The sequence below is a fragment of the Pteropus vampyrus genome, unplaced genomic scaffold, assembly GCF_000151845.1.
Source record: "Pteropus vampyrus isolate Shadow unplaced genomic scaffold, Pvam_2.0 Scaffold470, whole genome shotgun sequence".
Taxonomy (NCBI): Eukaryota; Metazoa; Chordata; class Mammalia; order Chiroptera; family Pteropodidae; genus Pteropus; species Pteropus vampyrus.
Genome location: NW_011889251.1, coordinates 308,791 through 324,990, shown reverse-complemented (window position 1 = coordinate 324,990; position 16,200 = coordinate 308,791). Strand labels below are relative to the sequence as shown.

The 16,200-nt window shown below is 40.3% G+C and overlaps 1 protein-coding gene, 1 non-coding gene and 1 pseudogene across 11 annotated transcripts; all 3 read right to left on the bottom strand.

Moving 5' to 3' along the window:
- Positions 1–515: 515 nt before the first annotated feature.
- Positions 516–14,817, bottom strand: LOC105306948 (40S ribosomal protein S4-like). 10 transcript variants are annotated; one of them, XR_002777601.1, is made up of 5 exons: positions 14,667–14,778; positions 13,515–13,553; positions 11,934–12,013; positions 10,751–10,820; positions 516–655 (listed from the first exon to the last, which is right to left on the bottom strand). XR_002777601.1 is itself a non-coding variant. In XM_011382245.2 (5 exons), exon 5 carries the CDS (start codon positions 8,792–8,794, stop codon positions 8,003–8,005), a length of 792 nt encoding a protein of 263 aa, XP_011380547.1. In that variant the 5' UTR covers positions 8,795–8,848; positions 10,751–10,820; positions 11,934–12,013; positions 13,515–13,634; positions 14,667–14,816; the 3' UTR covers positions 7,875–8,002. The 10 variants fall into 10 exon arrangements, 9 of the variants coding, with proteins under 9 accessions (XP_011380547.1, XP_011380548.1, XP_023380252.1 ...); XM_011382245.2 differs by lacking the exon at positions 516–655 and adding an exon at positions 7,875–8,848 and having other exon boundaries at positions 13,515–13,634; positions 14,667–14,816; XM_011382246.2 differs by lacking the exon at positions 516–655 and adding an exon at positions 7,875–8,851 and having other exon boundaries at positions 14,667–14,777.
- On the bottom strand, positions 10,887–11,087 carry LOC111732579. Its single transcript, XR_002777609.1, has one exon. It is a non-coding gene; the product is annotated as a small nucleolar RNA SNORA74 (small nucleolar RNA).
- On the bottom strand, positions 12,198–12,316 carry LOC111732576 (annotated as a pseudogene).
- Positions 14,818–16,200: the final 1,383 nt, after the last annotated feature.

The window sequence follows — 16,200 nt, the reverse complement described above, 5'->3', positions numbered from 1 at the left end:
CTCGGGGCGGCGGGTGGGAGAGGCGGGTGTGCGTCAGTGGCAACTTTGAGTTGATATAAATGAAGCAATAGGAGTTGAAAGTATAGTGAATAGGAATGCCTTAGAACCAAGCCTTGGGAAACTACTCAAAGCCGAATGGCAAAGGAAACTGAATATGGAGGTGAGGGGCGGGCACGGGGGTATTAAGGGGATGAGGGAGTAGGGGGAAGCAAAAAAAAAAAAAATGATATGGGAAAAGGGAGGCACAGAAATTGTGCTGCCTTGATAGCCAGAATATTTAAAGGAAAAAATAATTAACTGGGTTAAATGCTATTAAGGTCATGACTAGGACTAAAACCATCTACAAAAGATTTAGCAACATGGACATTATTAATATTGAATTGCACCTTTCCTTGTATGCTATATAATTTTCTATAGGTTCTGAGAAGGAATTTAGTAGAATTCAAGGCCTAGGCCTCCCTTGAATAAGTGATGTTTAAACCTACTTTGGAATGAAATTTTGAGGATCCTAATTCTTCTGTGAATCTTAGTTCTTCCTTCCGTTCAAAACCACGTCTGCCTTCTACTCTGTGAGCCTTTGATTCCAACTGATCTTGGCTAAGACTTCCCATTATGTTGTCCCCAGTTCTTAGATGACACAAGTGGCTCAGCTCCTCTGGAGACAGAAACATGAATGCATCTTAGTTCAGATATGCACTTACCCATGCTTTTGTATAAAGCTGTAATGCCACCTGGTGATCATAAGGATAAGAAAAGTCAAACTTTTTCAATTGAGTAATTAATTATTGAGGATCTGCTTGATGGCTTATCAACAAAAATACACACTGGAAATCAAAGTTAATACAAGATTTCAGTCATCAAATGCCTATTTCTTGATGGATAATATAGAAGGGTGGGGGTGAGAGGTGGGGGACATAATGAGCAGTAAGGTAAATCACCAGCCTAAAGGTGGGCCTGGCTGTGAACAGAGATGGGGTTGCTCGGGAGTCAGTATGGTGTACACCAGGTATGTTAAAGAATGGGGCTATGAAACAATGTCTGCTGAGACTTGAAAGGTCTAAGTTAGTGGTCCCCCACCATTTTAGCACCAGGGACCAGTGCTCCTATGAGAATATAATGCCTGATGATCTGAAGTGGAGCTGAGGCGGCAATGCTAGCTCTGGGAAGCAGATGCAAATACAGATGAAGCTTCCTTTGCTCACTCACCTCCTGCTGTGTGGCCCGGTTCCTAACAGGCCACGGCCCAGGGGTTGGGCACCCCTGCTTTAGACTATTAAAAACCAGAAAGTTGTAAAACAGTGGCTCTTTTACCGGTGGCATGGGGGTGGAGGTGGGGAAGGAGGCTTAAAAGGTTTTCCCCAACTTCTATTTCCATACGTAAAGGCAACCACTACCAACTATTTCTTGTGTATTCTAGGATTTTCTAAAAATAAATATTTTATATGTGTGAGCACATACATCTACTTGTGGTGAATTAAAGATAACCACAAATTCTACTCTTCTCATAGAAGAGTGGAACCAATTTCCCCTCTATCTGCATTTGGAAGGGCCTCATAACACACTTTGACCAACAGAATGCAGAAATGGCTTTTAAGATCTGCTTTCCTCCACTTAGAACCCAGTTGCCATGCTGTGAGAATCCCAACCAATATGAAAGGCCACATCAAAATAAACAAGGCCCATCAGTCTGCAACCCCAGTGGAGCTCCTAGGTAACAGCCAGGGCCAAATGCCAGCCAAAGCGAAGCCTCCAGATAGCTGTAGCCCTAGCCAAGCCCATGTGGAATGCAACCACCCAGCTAAGCCCAATCAACCCACAGAATGTTAATACTTGTTTGAACCAGTACTGAGTTTTAAGGAGATTTGTTATGCAGTAATATAAAACAAAGCCTTAAGATTATACATCGTTCTTGTTTTACTTCTTTGGGATATCTTCCAATAACACTGAGTAGTATTCTATTTACATGGATGGTACAAAATGTAACTGATATTCTTCCAATTTACAATTTAGGTATTTTCCTATTTTCTGCTCTTCAAAACACTGATATAAAAAACTTCAGTACATATTACTTCATACATGTAAAAGCATATATGTAATTTAAAATAAACCCCGTTTTCTAGAGCTACACTGTCCACTATCTAATAGCCATAAGCTACACTCACTTTCTGAACCTTACTATATACATCTAGCTAGTGGACAGCTGGGAGAACATTTCTGCCATTGCAGAAATTTTTATTATAAAGTGCTGTTCTAGAGCCAGGATCAGGCAAAATTTCTGTAGAGGGACAAATGATATTTTAGGCTGTGGGCCATATGGTCTCTGTCAGAAATATTCTGCAATTATAGTGCAAAAGCAGTAACAACCAATAAATGAGCATGACTGTATTCTTAACATTAAAATTGGAATATCATAATTTTCACGTCACAAAATATTCTTTTGGTTGCATTGGAATTGCTTAGTCAGAGTATACATCCTAAAATTTAAAAATTAGATTGTCCTCCTTAAAGATTATACCAATTTTCTCTGAACAAATGAGTGCCGGTTCCCTTGTTCCTTTGATAACTGTTATCCAAATCTATTTGAAAATCTGATTGCTAGAAAATGGAATCTCAACAATGGATTTTATTTGCTTTAACTGGGATTAAGCATCATGTTTCAACTGTTTGTATCTTTTGCCCACTTATCTATTGGGTTGTTGTTTTTACTTTTTGACTTATAAAAATTGTATTAAAGAAAAAATTAACCATTGGCAAACATCTTTTACCAGTTGGGGTTTTTGTTGTTGTTCACAGTGTTTTTCTATACAGAATTTAATCTAGTCACATCATCCATTCTTTTCAAGTATTCTTTTGTTTTTAACTTAGAAGGCAGAGCCACTACACAAAGAAAAACTACTTTTGTTTTTTCTTCTTGTATTTTTAAATTTTAATATAGTTCAGGATCCATATCTGGACTTAACTGTTCCATTCATTGAGTAATGTGCTAGTACAATCCTGTTTTATTCTTTTTGTAATATTTTAACACTGGTAGAGTTCGTTTTTCCCTTATGACTCTAATTTTTGCACAATATTATGGTTACTTATTTTCCGAAATGAATGTTAGAATCAACTTGTCTAGTTCCAAAAACAGTCCTGTTATTTTTATTCAGATTTTAAAGAACTTATTTTTCTTTAGAATTATTTTTATGCTCAATTTCTTAGTCGTGGTATAATTTACCATTTAAGGTCTCATTTGTGTCCTGTCAATATTTTAATAGTTTTCTTCATATATAACTTATACGTCTCCTTAAATATTCCTAGCTTTATTTTCCTTCCAATTTATCTTCAGACTTACTCGCTACTTCAATGAACCATCTTCAGTTGACATAGTATTTAAGTACACTTACCATCTACAAGTGATTTTTACCTCTTTCCTCACTTGTACATTTTTCTTCTCTTGCCTAATTGCCTTTAACGGTACCTTTGAACAAAGCTTTTTAATAAACACTTCTAGGGCTAATGTTTCCCTTTTAAACATCACATAGGTTTTGGGATTAAGATACATTTTACTAAGAATCTGGACTGTCAGCAGTTTTAGCAAATGCCATTTTAGCATGTAGGGAGATTATGTAATTTTTGAGATAAATTGCAAATATTCTCAATGTATTCTTAAATAAACTAAGAATAACTTGTATAATTGTTTATAATGTGTATCTACTAGTCTTTATCCCTTAATTTAGCAGGTATATATCACTATATATGTGACACCAAAAAGGGAACTCAACTTCACATGCATGTTCTAAAAAAGTAACCCTTAAGGAATTTTTAAATGTCTTAAAATTCTTATTCTGACTCTCACTGAACCCATAGTTTAGTAGGGCACACATTAAAGAGTTTTAATAGGATGTGATAAACCCTATCATAGGGCAAGACTAGGGATGGGGATGTGTGACCCATTCAGGCCATCCAGAGGGACACTGTAAAAAACCTGAGACTCATGGGTGGTATGAGAGAAGGGATGAAGTATATGGGACCTCTATTTAAAGGCTAACAGGTATGTATAAATATGTTCTGTATATTATGAGCAAAAGGAATCTTCCTCAAGCTACAGCAAGAGTGGTTAAGATACTGATGGCCTGAAACAAGGTATTTGGCATTTTTAAGACATCAGAAGAAGAGAGGCATTTCAGTAGTCCCTGAAAAATGTCTGAATGAGGTTGGTGATTGAAGACAAGTGGATATTTATGAGAATTAGTTGGAAAGACTTGGGGGCACTATGCATGGAAGCTCCAGACTAACCACTAGCTTTGGAGCCAGATTCAATGAATAACATAGTAGTTCCTGGACCCATTGTTGGGCAAACAATATGTATCCTGGACTGTTGAGAGGATTAAGAGATATGTAGAATGAAGTTAGCAGTTCTGGAACATGGTCAACATACAGTAAATGCTGTCAATATTCTACGATACCACACATTCTGCAGCATATTTAAAAAAATCTTTTTAAAAAACTACAGATTTATTCATTTTTTTAGGTCCCCAGATTAAACATGTTAAAATTATCCATTTAAATCTCATTCTAAACTTTATCCTGGCACCTACTTGTCAGTGCAGTGACTGCTGATTAAGATTCTGCAAGTTATAATTTAGAGATGTTTCACAAATGTCCTTATAGATTACCAAAAAGTAACAAAAGCCCATACATATAGCTAACAGGGGTCTCAAATTTTAACAAATCCTCTGCAAATCTCATTTCCATTACTTTTTCAAGTTAAATTTAGTTTTGAATTGTTGTGCACTGTTATATCTTCAGGGTCCATTAGCTAGTGATTTGGAAATCTGACACCTTTGTTTCCATGATGTTTCTAATTTTTTAAAAAAGAACAAAACCAGCACTCTCATTACTCTTACTGGGATATTGAAAAGCAGGATATGCCTATGGCCTTAACTCTATTTTGGGTAGATTATAAAACAGATATTAATATTTACCAGCTGAGTCTCTTTAGTTGTCAGAATTGAGGCTGCCTGGCTAAATGAGAGTGAGGTAAACCTTTAGAAGTTGGTCAATACCTTATCAAAGTACTCATATGGCATCTGTCTAGCTCTGTGGTAAAACATGGTGTAAAGACATATAATGGGTGCTCAGTCAGTCAGAGAAGGTGGTTTTTCCAACAGAAGTGCAGTCTGAGCTAAGATCTCAATGTAGATACAGTGAAGGAAGATGGAACCAGAAAGGGAAGGAAATAGCATGTGAAGAGACAGTAGCAAAAGGCTTATTAAAGACTGAAGGAAACCAGTTTGCCCAGAAGAGAATCTAAGGGTGGTAAAGATAAGGTGGGAGAGGTAAGGGACAGACTATGCAAGGCCTGACAGGCCATGCTAAGGTGAGCAGAGACTGTTTTATCATTTATCCCCAATGTCTAGCATAGAGTTCAGTTGATAAAAGCCCTAATAAAGGTTTAAGTTAAATGACCAGTCTTCTGACAAGATGAGCAATTAGCATAAACTATTGTCTCTTCCTCTCTCCCACCCACGGAGAAATTATACAAATAAGGCAGTGGTTAGAGATTGAGAAATTATGAAGAATCCCCTGGAGGAACAGATCATGACTGGGTCTTACTATAACAGGGGCAAGAAATGGAAACCCAGTATAGAAAAGGGCAGGGTGCCATAGGAGTCGGAGTACTATATAGGCTGGGACAAAATTTTTCTCATTCTGTCCTTTTCCCCTCCTGCTCATTGCCTCATATCCAATCCATCACTAGCTGGGGTGGCCAGCACATTACAACCTTATTTAGCCCCTGGAGTTCTCTAGAGAATTACAACTGAGGGGAAGGAGAGGAGGCTCTACCACTCTGAATCCCAGATTCTAACTCAGAGGCTCTGTACCTCCACTCTCCTTCAACTCATTAGGACACTAGGGCCTGGGCTTGGCTCCTCCCTTTTACCAGCAGCTGACACAAAATTCCCATCTTCTACTGTGAGCTCATCAGGTAAAAATAACCAGTCATCTGGCAACTACGGCATCTGCTATAAAAGACAAGTCTCAAAGACCATAGGATAAAATGTGTTGAATATTAAAAATAGAATGTTTACAGATGATAATGAACTATGGATCCTGGTTAGCACACATATATTTCATTGTTCTGCTGACAGGGCCTAGAAGCAATACCACCTCAGTATCAAGAACACATCTAGCATCCAGATCTTGGTTCTTTAATACCACTAAATAATAAAAGAACCAGGGCTCCTTGAGAAAATGGTTGACTCTGAGATTGGAGAGGAAAACTAGATGAGCCCAGAGCATCTTATAGTGCTATAAAATGAGAAATATTTAAAAACAATGATGGAGATGTATTGAAGACACAGGAGCCAACTGAGAGCTCCCAATGGCCAAAGATGGAACACTCTGAACAAAATTAAGTATTATTAGATTATTTTCCAAAGTATGAAATAAATATTCTTGAGTCCACAATGGTATAAATTGAATAGAGAAAAGATCAATTTATTTCTGAAAAATTCCAAGCAACTTATGTAGACATTCCACTTTTAAGGAGAGCACAACTCCTCTCTTAAGTGTGGGCTGTACATAGTGACTTCATTGCAAAGAGTACAATATTGAGTGGAAGAGAGTAACTTTACAATGGAGAAACCTGGCAAATAAGACCTTAGCCAGGTGATCAAAGCTAACATCAACAGTAATAAATCATATTGTTAGTATATACTCTTGATATGTGATGAGAACGGCACTTTACCTCTGTAGTCTTCCTTTCAAAATCCTTTAAGCCCAGCCTAATCATGAGAAAAACTCAATCCTATTGAGGAACTTTCTATAAAATACCCAACTCAAAACTCTAGGTCATCAAAAAAAAAAAAAAAAAAAAAAAAAAAAAAAAAAAAAAAAGAACATCTAAGAAGCTGTCACAGCCAGAATGAGCCCAATGAGACATGACTAAATGTAATATCCTCAATGGGATACTGGAACAAAGGACATTAGATAAAAACTATGGAAATCTGAATAAAGTATGGACTTTAGTTAATAATATTAACTAAATATTAGCCCATTAATTGTGACAAACGTACTATACTGTTAACATTAGGGGAAACTAGGTGTGGGGAACATGGGAATTCTTTGTATTACCTTCACGACTTTTCTGTAAATCTATAACTATTCTAAAATACAATAAACTTCGAGGTCTATTTTATCACCCCCTACCCAGGTAGTAGTATAGTTACCCTTAACATACTCATACCCCAAAAGGCCTTTACTGGAGAACAGGGAGGGCCAAAGTAACAAGGGCTCCTTTTTAACCAGGCCTTAAGATACTAAAATGACAAATATGTGACCCAGCAAGTTGGCTCATTAAGTGTTCCAAAATAGTAATAAAGAAAAAGATGTTTTTAAGCAGACATTATAAGTATTACAGTTGATTTGTTAATTCAGTGAAATTGTTTCCCAAGAGAGTATTGACAGGCCCATTAACTGGAGCTGTTCATTAAGTCCCAATTAAGCAACAAGATTAACAGGAATCCTTGTCACTTTTTAAAGTTCTTAATTAGTTGCTCTTACCATGTTGTTTTCTTTTGGGTGAATTCCTAGGCACTAAGCCTCCTTTTAGTGTCCCTTTGGGGCCTGCAGAATTTATTCCTGAGGTTTTGTTTTCCTGATTAAAATTTGAGATGTGATCCAAAATTTCAATGCAAAAATCCATTTTGCATTGAAAGAAAGACAATTTCTTTCAACCCTGAAAGGGAAATGAATTATTGACAGACAACAGGACAGCACTCAATGCTTGGGGCCCTCTACTGTACCCACTTTAGTTTTTCCTCTTAATATGATACAGAATTGTGGCCTGAAACTTGAGTAGACCAACGAAGAGGAGCACTTATGTTTACTAATTTCTACCTATGGTAGGAGGTGGTAGCTTGGATTTTTTTTTGGGGGGGGGGGGACAATTAATCATGCTATATTTAGCTCTAATTAGGCATAAAGACTTTTCCAATCACATCACCTAGAGATCACTTCACCCACTGCTCTGTTTGGCTGCCAGTCTCTTGTCTCTCTCTTCAGCAATGGTGAGGCGGATACCCTTGCCACGAGGAAGAGAAATCCATGGCTTGTTGCCTTTGCCAACAACGAAAATGTTGGAGAGCCGGGTGGCAAAGCTATTGCCATTGGCATCTTTCACATGAACCACATCAAAAGAGCCAGGGTGTTTCTCTCTGTTGGTGATCACACCAATTCTTCCCAAGTTAGCACCTCCGGTCACCATACACAGGTTACCAGTGTCAAACTTGATGAAATCAGTAATTTTGCCAGTCTCCAAATCAATCTGAATGGTGTCGTTAACTTTGATGAGGGGATCAGGGTAGCGGATGGTGCGAGCATCATGAGTCACCAGATGAGGGACTCCTTTTGTGCCCACAAAGATCTTTCTTACTTTGCACAACTTGTACTTGGCCTCCTCAGATGTAATACGATGAACAGCAAATCGACCTTTGGTGTCATAGATCAGACGGAAATTCTCTTCAGTCTTGTCAATGCTGATGACATCCATAAAGCCAGCAGGATAGGTTACATCAGTCCGGACCTTGCCATCAATCTTGATAAATCTCTGCATGCAGATCTTCTTTACTTCATCTCCTGTTAAGGCGTATTTCAATCTGTTCCTTAGGAAAATGATGAGTGGGAGACATTCTCTCAGTTTGTGGGGACCAGTAGATGGACGAGGAGCAAACACACCCGTCAGTTTATCCAGCATCCAATGCTTTGGAGCTGCTACGCGCTTCAGATGCTTCTTGGGACCACGAGCCATGGCTGCACTGGGCACAGAAAGAGTGGCAGCTTGGATATTTACAGACCAGTAACCCTGCTAGTCCAATTTCAGTTTCCATTGAAGTATGGGAAAAGGATGATAAAGAGAAAAAAATGAAAAAATTTTAAATAAATTATTCATTTATAAATGAATAAACTTTGAAATGTTTTACTTCACTTTCTTAGACTTACCAGGAAAATAAAAAAATCAAGCAAACAGGGAGTAGATGACTAATTAACTTCACTTATCAAGTAGGAGATCCCATTAAGTTATTTTACTGTGCATGATTAAGTCATTGAAACCTCTTAGGGTATTAAATACAGGCACGAATACCAAATGAATTATCCCTTTTCAAGTAGCAACACAGGGGCCTGTCTCTGCACCTGGGTAGCGTTATCATAGTCTGGAAGGCAATCTGTATGCTCAGAGGAACTTGAGATCCCATATTTTAAACTCTGGCTATTCATGATAAATATTTCCTCTTTCCTTAGAAGCCAATTCTATTTCACAACCTAGGACTGAGTCTGTGATCAGGCTCTGCTGGAAACTAAAGACTGCTGTTTTTTCTTAGGACCTCTTCCTTAGGTATACATTAAAAGAGAACCACTATGATAAAAGTAACCTACACAATTTTATACATAAATTCCAAACAGAAGTGATAAGGACTATTCTACTACTGGATAATTTACTAAAGTCACCCATGTCCTCTAAGAGATGAAGAGTTTAAGGGTGTATGGTAAAGACTTGCTATAAGGCAAAGGTATTGATAACATGGAATTTTTCACATGTTGGTACTGGCCCTGAATCTGTCGCTAATGAGCTGTCAACTCTCAAGGCCTGAATTTCATTATTTAGAACAAGGGTTGGTAAAGGCCGGAGGCTTGCCATCTGTTTTCAAAAGGCCCTTGAGCTTAGAATGGTTGGGGGGGGGGAAGTTTGTTGTGACACTGAAAATTTTACAAAATTCTAATTTCACTGTCCATAAATAAAGCTTTATTGGAACACAGTAATGCTCATTTGTTGCCATATTGTCTATGGCTGCTATTACACTGCAACTGCAGAGCGGAGTAGTTCCATCATAGACTATATGATGCACAAGCCTAAAATATTATCTAGCCCTTTACAGGAAGTTTGCCAATCTCTGTTCTAGAATAGCAGTGTACATAATAATACCTTCTGCATTGGTGGAAATGTTCTGAGCTGTCCAATATAGTAGTTACTAGATGCTGAGATGGAGAAACTGATTTTATTTCATTTTTGTGAATTTAAATAGCCATGTGTCGCACTGCAGAGCTGTAGGAAATGAGGGCTTACTTTTAACTTTGGACTTTTAATTTTTTAGAATTTTAAGTTTTCCAACTGTAAAGAAAACCTCATACCACTACTACACTTCTGATACCTTATGTGTGGGTTTTTTTTCCTACACCAAGCAAATCTGTCACCAGCTGGGTGTCCTACAATTTAACTCAATTCTGATACTATCTGTACCTACAGATAGCACAGGTTAAGGGTACATTCCTTAAGACTACCATCCCCATCTCCAAATCACAAGTCCAGGTTGTTACCTGGGCTTTTGATTAACAGGCTAAAAATCTGAGGTTCCCACAACCTCCTCTTCAGGCTTGCCTAATTTGCTAGAAGAGCTCACAGAGGCTCAGGAAAAAAATGTACTGTTTAACAATTTATTATAAAAAGATTTGATAAAGGATACAGATGAACATCCAGGTGGAAGAGATGCATAGGACAAGGTATATGGGAAGTGGTACCAAGCTTCCATGCCCTCTCCGGGTATACATCTCTCCCAGCACTTCCACATGTTCAACTACCTGAAAGTTCTCTGCACCCCATGCTATTGGGATTTTTATAGAGGCTTCATTACACAGGCATGATCAACTATTAACTCTATTTCCAGCCCCTTACTCCTCTCTGGAATAGGGCATGGCCTACATTACATACCTAGGTGTTACACAGGGCTGTCTGTCAGATATGAGGTCCTAAGGGACACAGGTTTCTCAGGTGAAGTCACCTAGGGTTCAAAGAGGAAAGGAATGACAAGATCTCAATGGGATCCTTTTCTCACAGAAAAAAAAAAATTGTTTGCACCCAGACTAGGACCAACTCCACAGGAGGAGTTACTCCACTCTCAGAGGTGCAAAACGCTACCCAAAGGTACTTGGCCACACCACCAAAACAGTGCTTGAGGCCAGACCTCAATAAAGGCAGCGCTTGCTCTTCCAACAGTGTAACACCATCCGAGGCATCACATTAGCCTGGATAGCTGACAACTGCTGGATGATTCCTGAAACATCTTATTTGTTTCAGATGCCCGCTCAGGCAGCCCAGGTAGAAGATATGGATACAGGTATCCCCAGGAATTAAATATTGAATGCAAAACAGAGGTCTGGAAGCACTGATTGCAGATCAATTATAAAGGGATATGATAAAGGATACTGATGAACATCCAGGTGGAAGAGATGCACAGGACAAGGTATATGGGACGGGATACCAAGCTTCCATGCTCTCTCTGGGTGCATCACTCTCCTAATACTTTCACGTGTTCACCAACCAGAAAGTTCTCTAAACTCCGTGCTATTGGGATTTTTAGAGGCTTCACCACACTGGCATGATCAATTATTAACTGCATTTCCAGTCCCTTACCCCTCTTGGTAGAGTGGGGGATGGGGCTGAAAATTCCAAGTTTCTCATTATTGCTTGGTCTTTCTGGTCACCAGCCTCCGCTAGAACAAGATTCCAAATCCTTTAAACACATAGGAAACAAGAATCTTTTCCCCATGCCTTTAGTCATTTTATTCAACATTCAGAGAGTTCTTGCCATGTGCTGGGCACTGTGCTTGGGATCTAGCAGTGAACAAGGCAAAATACACTATCCTTTACCTCATGGAATTTGCAACCTCTCTATAAATTCCTCAGATGGAATGATACAGATAATCTCAACCTACATGCCTTCAAGACCATAACCATCAAAATCATACCCAACCCTTCAATGAGTGGCCAAATTTGTCGAGGGCAAATAAATACAGGTGGATTTTGCCTCCCATTTGTTTCCTGAAGGACTCCAACTAACACTATTTGACTGGCACATATTCAATTCAATGCTGGAATGAATAGGGACATTTACCTCAAAACTCCATACAGACTGTCCACCTGCCACTAATTTCCTCTTCGGGACGGACAAGGATGCACTACTTTCAAGTCACCCTAAAAAGAAAGATTTCACTGTTCAATACCTCAGACAATATAGCAGCTCCTAAGGCTGCTCTTCTGTAGAGATGGAAGCAGAATGCAGTCTGCCACTTATAATTTTTTTTTTTTAGGCGAGGCAACCCTTGGTTGACCTCACAGATTGCAAGGACCTTGTCATCTTACAGTCCCTTATTTTTTACACCTACAGCATCTGGTCTTCCTAGGTGGCCTCCCATCCAAGTATTAACCAGGCCTGACCCTGCTTAGCTTCTGAGATCAGACGGGATTGGGCTTGTTCAGGATGGCATGGCCGTAGACTGCCATTTATAATTTACCATATTTGTTATATCCTAAGGAATTATTTTATTTCCCATTATTTGTCTTTTTTTGCCTATGTTACCATTAAAGCTAACCATCCCCCAAGCCCTCTAGATTATCACTAGTCTTAAGACTTCATACGTAAAAGGTTATATTCACAATGAACATGAGGTATTCATACAAAGCACTCAAAATTTAGTTGAGAATCCTTTTAAGAGAAAGCAAATTGATAAAACAAAACCAGTTTTGATAAATAACTCCACCTCCCAACATCCTCACTAGTTCCTCCTACGGAAACTAAGATGTCACTTCACAGAAGCAGTCAGCCTTACTGGACAATCTCCAACATCACCCTGAGTGATAGTGTTTGCTTAAAACTGAGGAGCATCTCTTCTCAGAAAATTAGCATTCCAAAACAATATCACTACAAAGAGGACTCATGATTTACTGCTCCAAAAGGGCAACAACTCTACTCACTCCTGAAAATCAGTAAGAAACCAACACAAATATACTGTCAGCCTAAAACAGAACTTACTATGGTTCTAGCTAGGCCTAGGGTCTAGAGCCCCTCAATCAATTGCTATTTTTATATTTTAATGAACTAGAGAAGGATGCTCATAATTTTAAAGAAAATTCACATCAACATTTCACTATAAGGCATTCTCATAGGTAACTACAGCTATGAAATTCCTCTATGAAGGGATCATCCTGACTAGCTTTGTATGGTGGGAGAGTAGGAACCATGAACTTTGATTTCAGTGTAATTAGCAAAATCCCATCAGCTTTCTCTCTGTATAAGGCCTCTTTTCAGCACTTTGTAGGCACTCAAAATAAAAAAGCCTCTTCTCTATTTAAACATCCCTCCACAGCTTGATTGATTACCTTTGTCCTATTTCCAAAGTGTGATTCAATTAACTTCATACTAGCCAAACCTGTTGGACCAGAACTACTCAGAAAGGTTTGGAGTTTTCGATTTCTTCCTGCAAAGTTATGCTCTTGCAGATTTAACTTTAACAGACAAGCAACTATGCTGGCATCTGGGATAGTTAAACAACAGAGTTGGCATGAACCAGGCCCAGAATGCCAACCAGCTACTGGCTGCTGTTCTCCCAGCAGTTTAACACTTGCCCAGGTACAAGGCAACCTAGGCAGCTGCCTACAGCTGGGGCGAAAGGTTGGCAAATGGAATTGCACTTACCTGGCACTGTTATTTGTCCAAAGTCCACAACTGGCCCCTCTGTAATCAAAGCACTCTAGGTTAGAGTAGGCCACCAGTTAGTGAACACTTGTGTGTTGTTCAAGACCCGTCTTCAAAACCCTATAACAGTGAGGCCTGAGTCACAGAAACGATAGCAGGTAATAGTATCAGGAAGCTTGGCTCTACCACTTAACAGCCAAGAGTAGACTAACTGAACCTCTCTGTACTTCAGTCTCATTTGTAAAATGGGAAAATCATTAATAGTACTCTGTACACAAGGTGGTAGGTAGGATTAAACGGAATATAAATTATGCCCACAGGATAATATCTGGTATAGAGTGGGCACTCAATAAACACTTGCTATTATCAGCAGCTACATTCCAGGCAAGGAGATGGATAGGAATGAGAAGGAAATTACCCTGGGAGAGCAATGGGAAGTGAAATTGTAAATACTAGTTAAAACTAGGTAGAGGGCCTCAATTATGTGACCTCTTTAAAAAGCAGAACTTTAGAAAAATAATTGGATGCAGTAATGGACGTGAAAGGAACGGAGACAGGTCGCCAGTCTTGCCAAAGACCTCAACATTGGTTGAAAGCAGTAACTAAAATGTTTGCAAGAATGTTAATAAACATTCCTACCCACCCACCCACCCTTATAATTTGCCTTATTTATATAAGGTTAGGATTTCTAAGACCATATACCTTTTCCTAGTCATCCTCTAATTTCACTCCTAACCGCCTCCAAACAATTTAGAGGAAAAGGAAACTAGAGGGGGCGCATTGTCCAAGTCTAAAAACAAATCTAAAAATAGCCTGCCCGGTTCAGGGGCTTGGGTTGAAGAAACTAACCGAGCTCCCCTGGACACGTGTTCCTCACAGCCCTTCCAAAGTCCCAGGCCTTCGCGTCTGGGGAGCGAGGCTCTCCGAGACCAGCTCTGGGTGACTCCCCAGGGACAAGAGAGCTGGGAGAAAACGGAAGGCGACTCTAAGGCTACGGTCTCCCAGCGTCTCTTCAAAATGCCCTCCAAACCCGGAGTCGCGAGGAAACCAACCCCAGTTTCGTCCCGTGCCTCAGAAGGAGCCTCCCTACAGCTGCCTCTAATCCCGGGCTTGTAAACCTCCGAGTCTTCTCCCTACTTGGCCCTTACTTACTCGCACGTGTCCGGAGCTCCGCCGGCGTGCTCCAAACCCGGCAGGGGCAGCAAGGAAAAGGGAAGCTGGGAACTTAGTGGAGCCCCGCCTAGGCTACTGGGCGGGGCCTCGGTGTTCAGAGCCCGGAAGCCCGGCCCACGAAAGGGCGGGTTGGAAAAATGGGTGTGCGGTGGCATAAGTGATCACACTCCTCACAGGAGGTGGGCTTCAGAAGAGAAAGAGTAGGAATCTAAACAAGGGCTACATTTTTTTTTTTTCATTCCCACCCCCTTTGTTACTTCTGGATGGAACGGGCCCTGGGTTTGGAGTTGCTAAAGAGAAAACCTGGTATGTACTAGTGCAGCCATGCTTCCTGCCCGCCTACTCCTAGCGCCCCCTGGTACGCTGGTTCCTCTCACACGTGTGGCGCCTTTCTGTTCCTGTAGGCTCAGCCCACGCTTTTTCTACCTCCCAGGCAGATCCTCTTTCTGGCTTTCACCAGCAGCTCTCACTCAGCCAATGGATCGCTCCCTCACCGAGGTCACTTTGGTTTTCAGCATTTCTCCAGGAGGTTTTTGGGTACATTACTCTGGTCACTTCTGTAGGCTTAACCCTAGGGGATCAACCACATCCACGGTGCCTGCAGTGGGATCCTTAGTTACAGCAGCTAAAGAACACTGCCAGGCTTGCACCGTGACACAATCAGCCAAAGAGGCCACAACCTTGGTCTGGACAGATTGCTTGCCAAGTTACCAACATTTCTTTTGAATACTAAAATTTCCTACCCCCTCGAAGTAAATATAATCCCGCCCTGCTGAACAGCTGGAGAAGCTGGGGCCCAGATGGGCAAGGCTCAGCAGCAGTAATTTCTAAATCCATTCCCCAAATACTAGAACCCTTTCTTTCCTAGCCCCATCCCCGACATTCTACCAGCTCGCTGATCGATTGCACCTGGCACCTTTGCCAGGCGAGCCCCTGGGAATCAGCCTCTGCCATTGGCATCTGCCAACGTGTTTTATCATCTTTCTTCAGCTTTTTCATAATGAAAAAAATATATATATGTTTTCTGTGCACCCAACCCTCCCAGACCTCTGCTCAGAAAGTCCAGAACCCTAAATTGATTCCAGCAAGACACTCATCAGCAATAAGGCCAGAGAGCCACTGGAGAAGTGGCAAGCACATATCCTCTTCAGTTTTGATAGAGGTGGACGCAGGCTCTGGTTGGAAAAGACTTACATAAATACAGCAATTTAAAAAGTCACATGAACAGCACCGGCCTGGTAGGCAGGAGCTCTCCTTTGCAATTAAATAGGAATGTGGCTAACGACTGCTGCTATAATCAATGCCTTTATCCAGCTGTCACTGTGCGTTCATGAAGGAGGATTATGAGAGCTATAAAACCGAGTAGATTGGGTGGGTAATTGTCCTGTGGAGCTCTGCTAAAGGAGAAATTGCATTGGCATCTCATATATTTTGCTTTCTTTCCTTCCAAACACACGAAATGGAGAAAGCAGAGCTACTCTGAGGATTCATGAAAAGGAAAAATGAGGTTTGT

What these genes read in the sequence shown, in the direction of transcription:
- LOC105306948 (XM_011382250.2), bottom strand. Translation starts at nt 8,794, where the DNA reads ATGGCTCGTGGTCCCAAGAAGCATCTGAAGCGCGTAGCAGCTCCAAAG.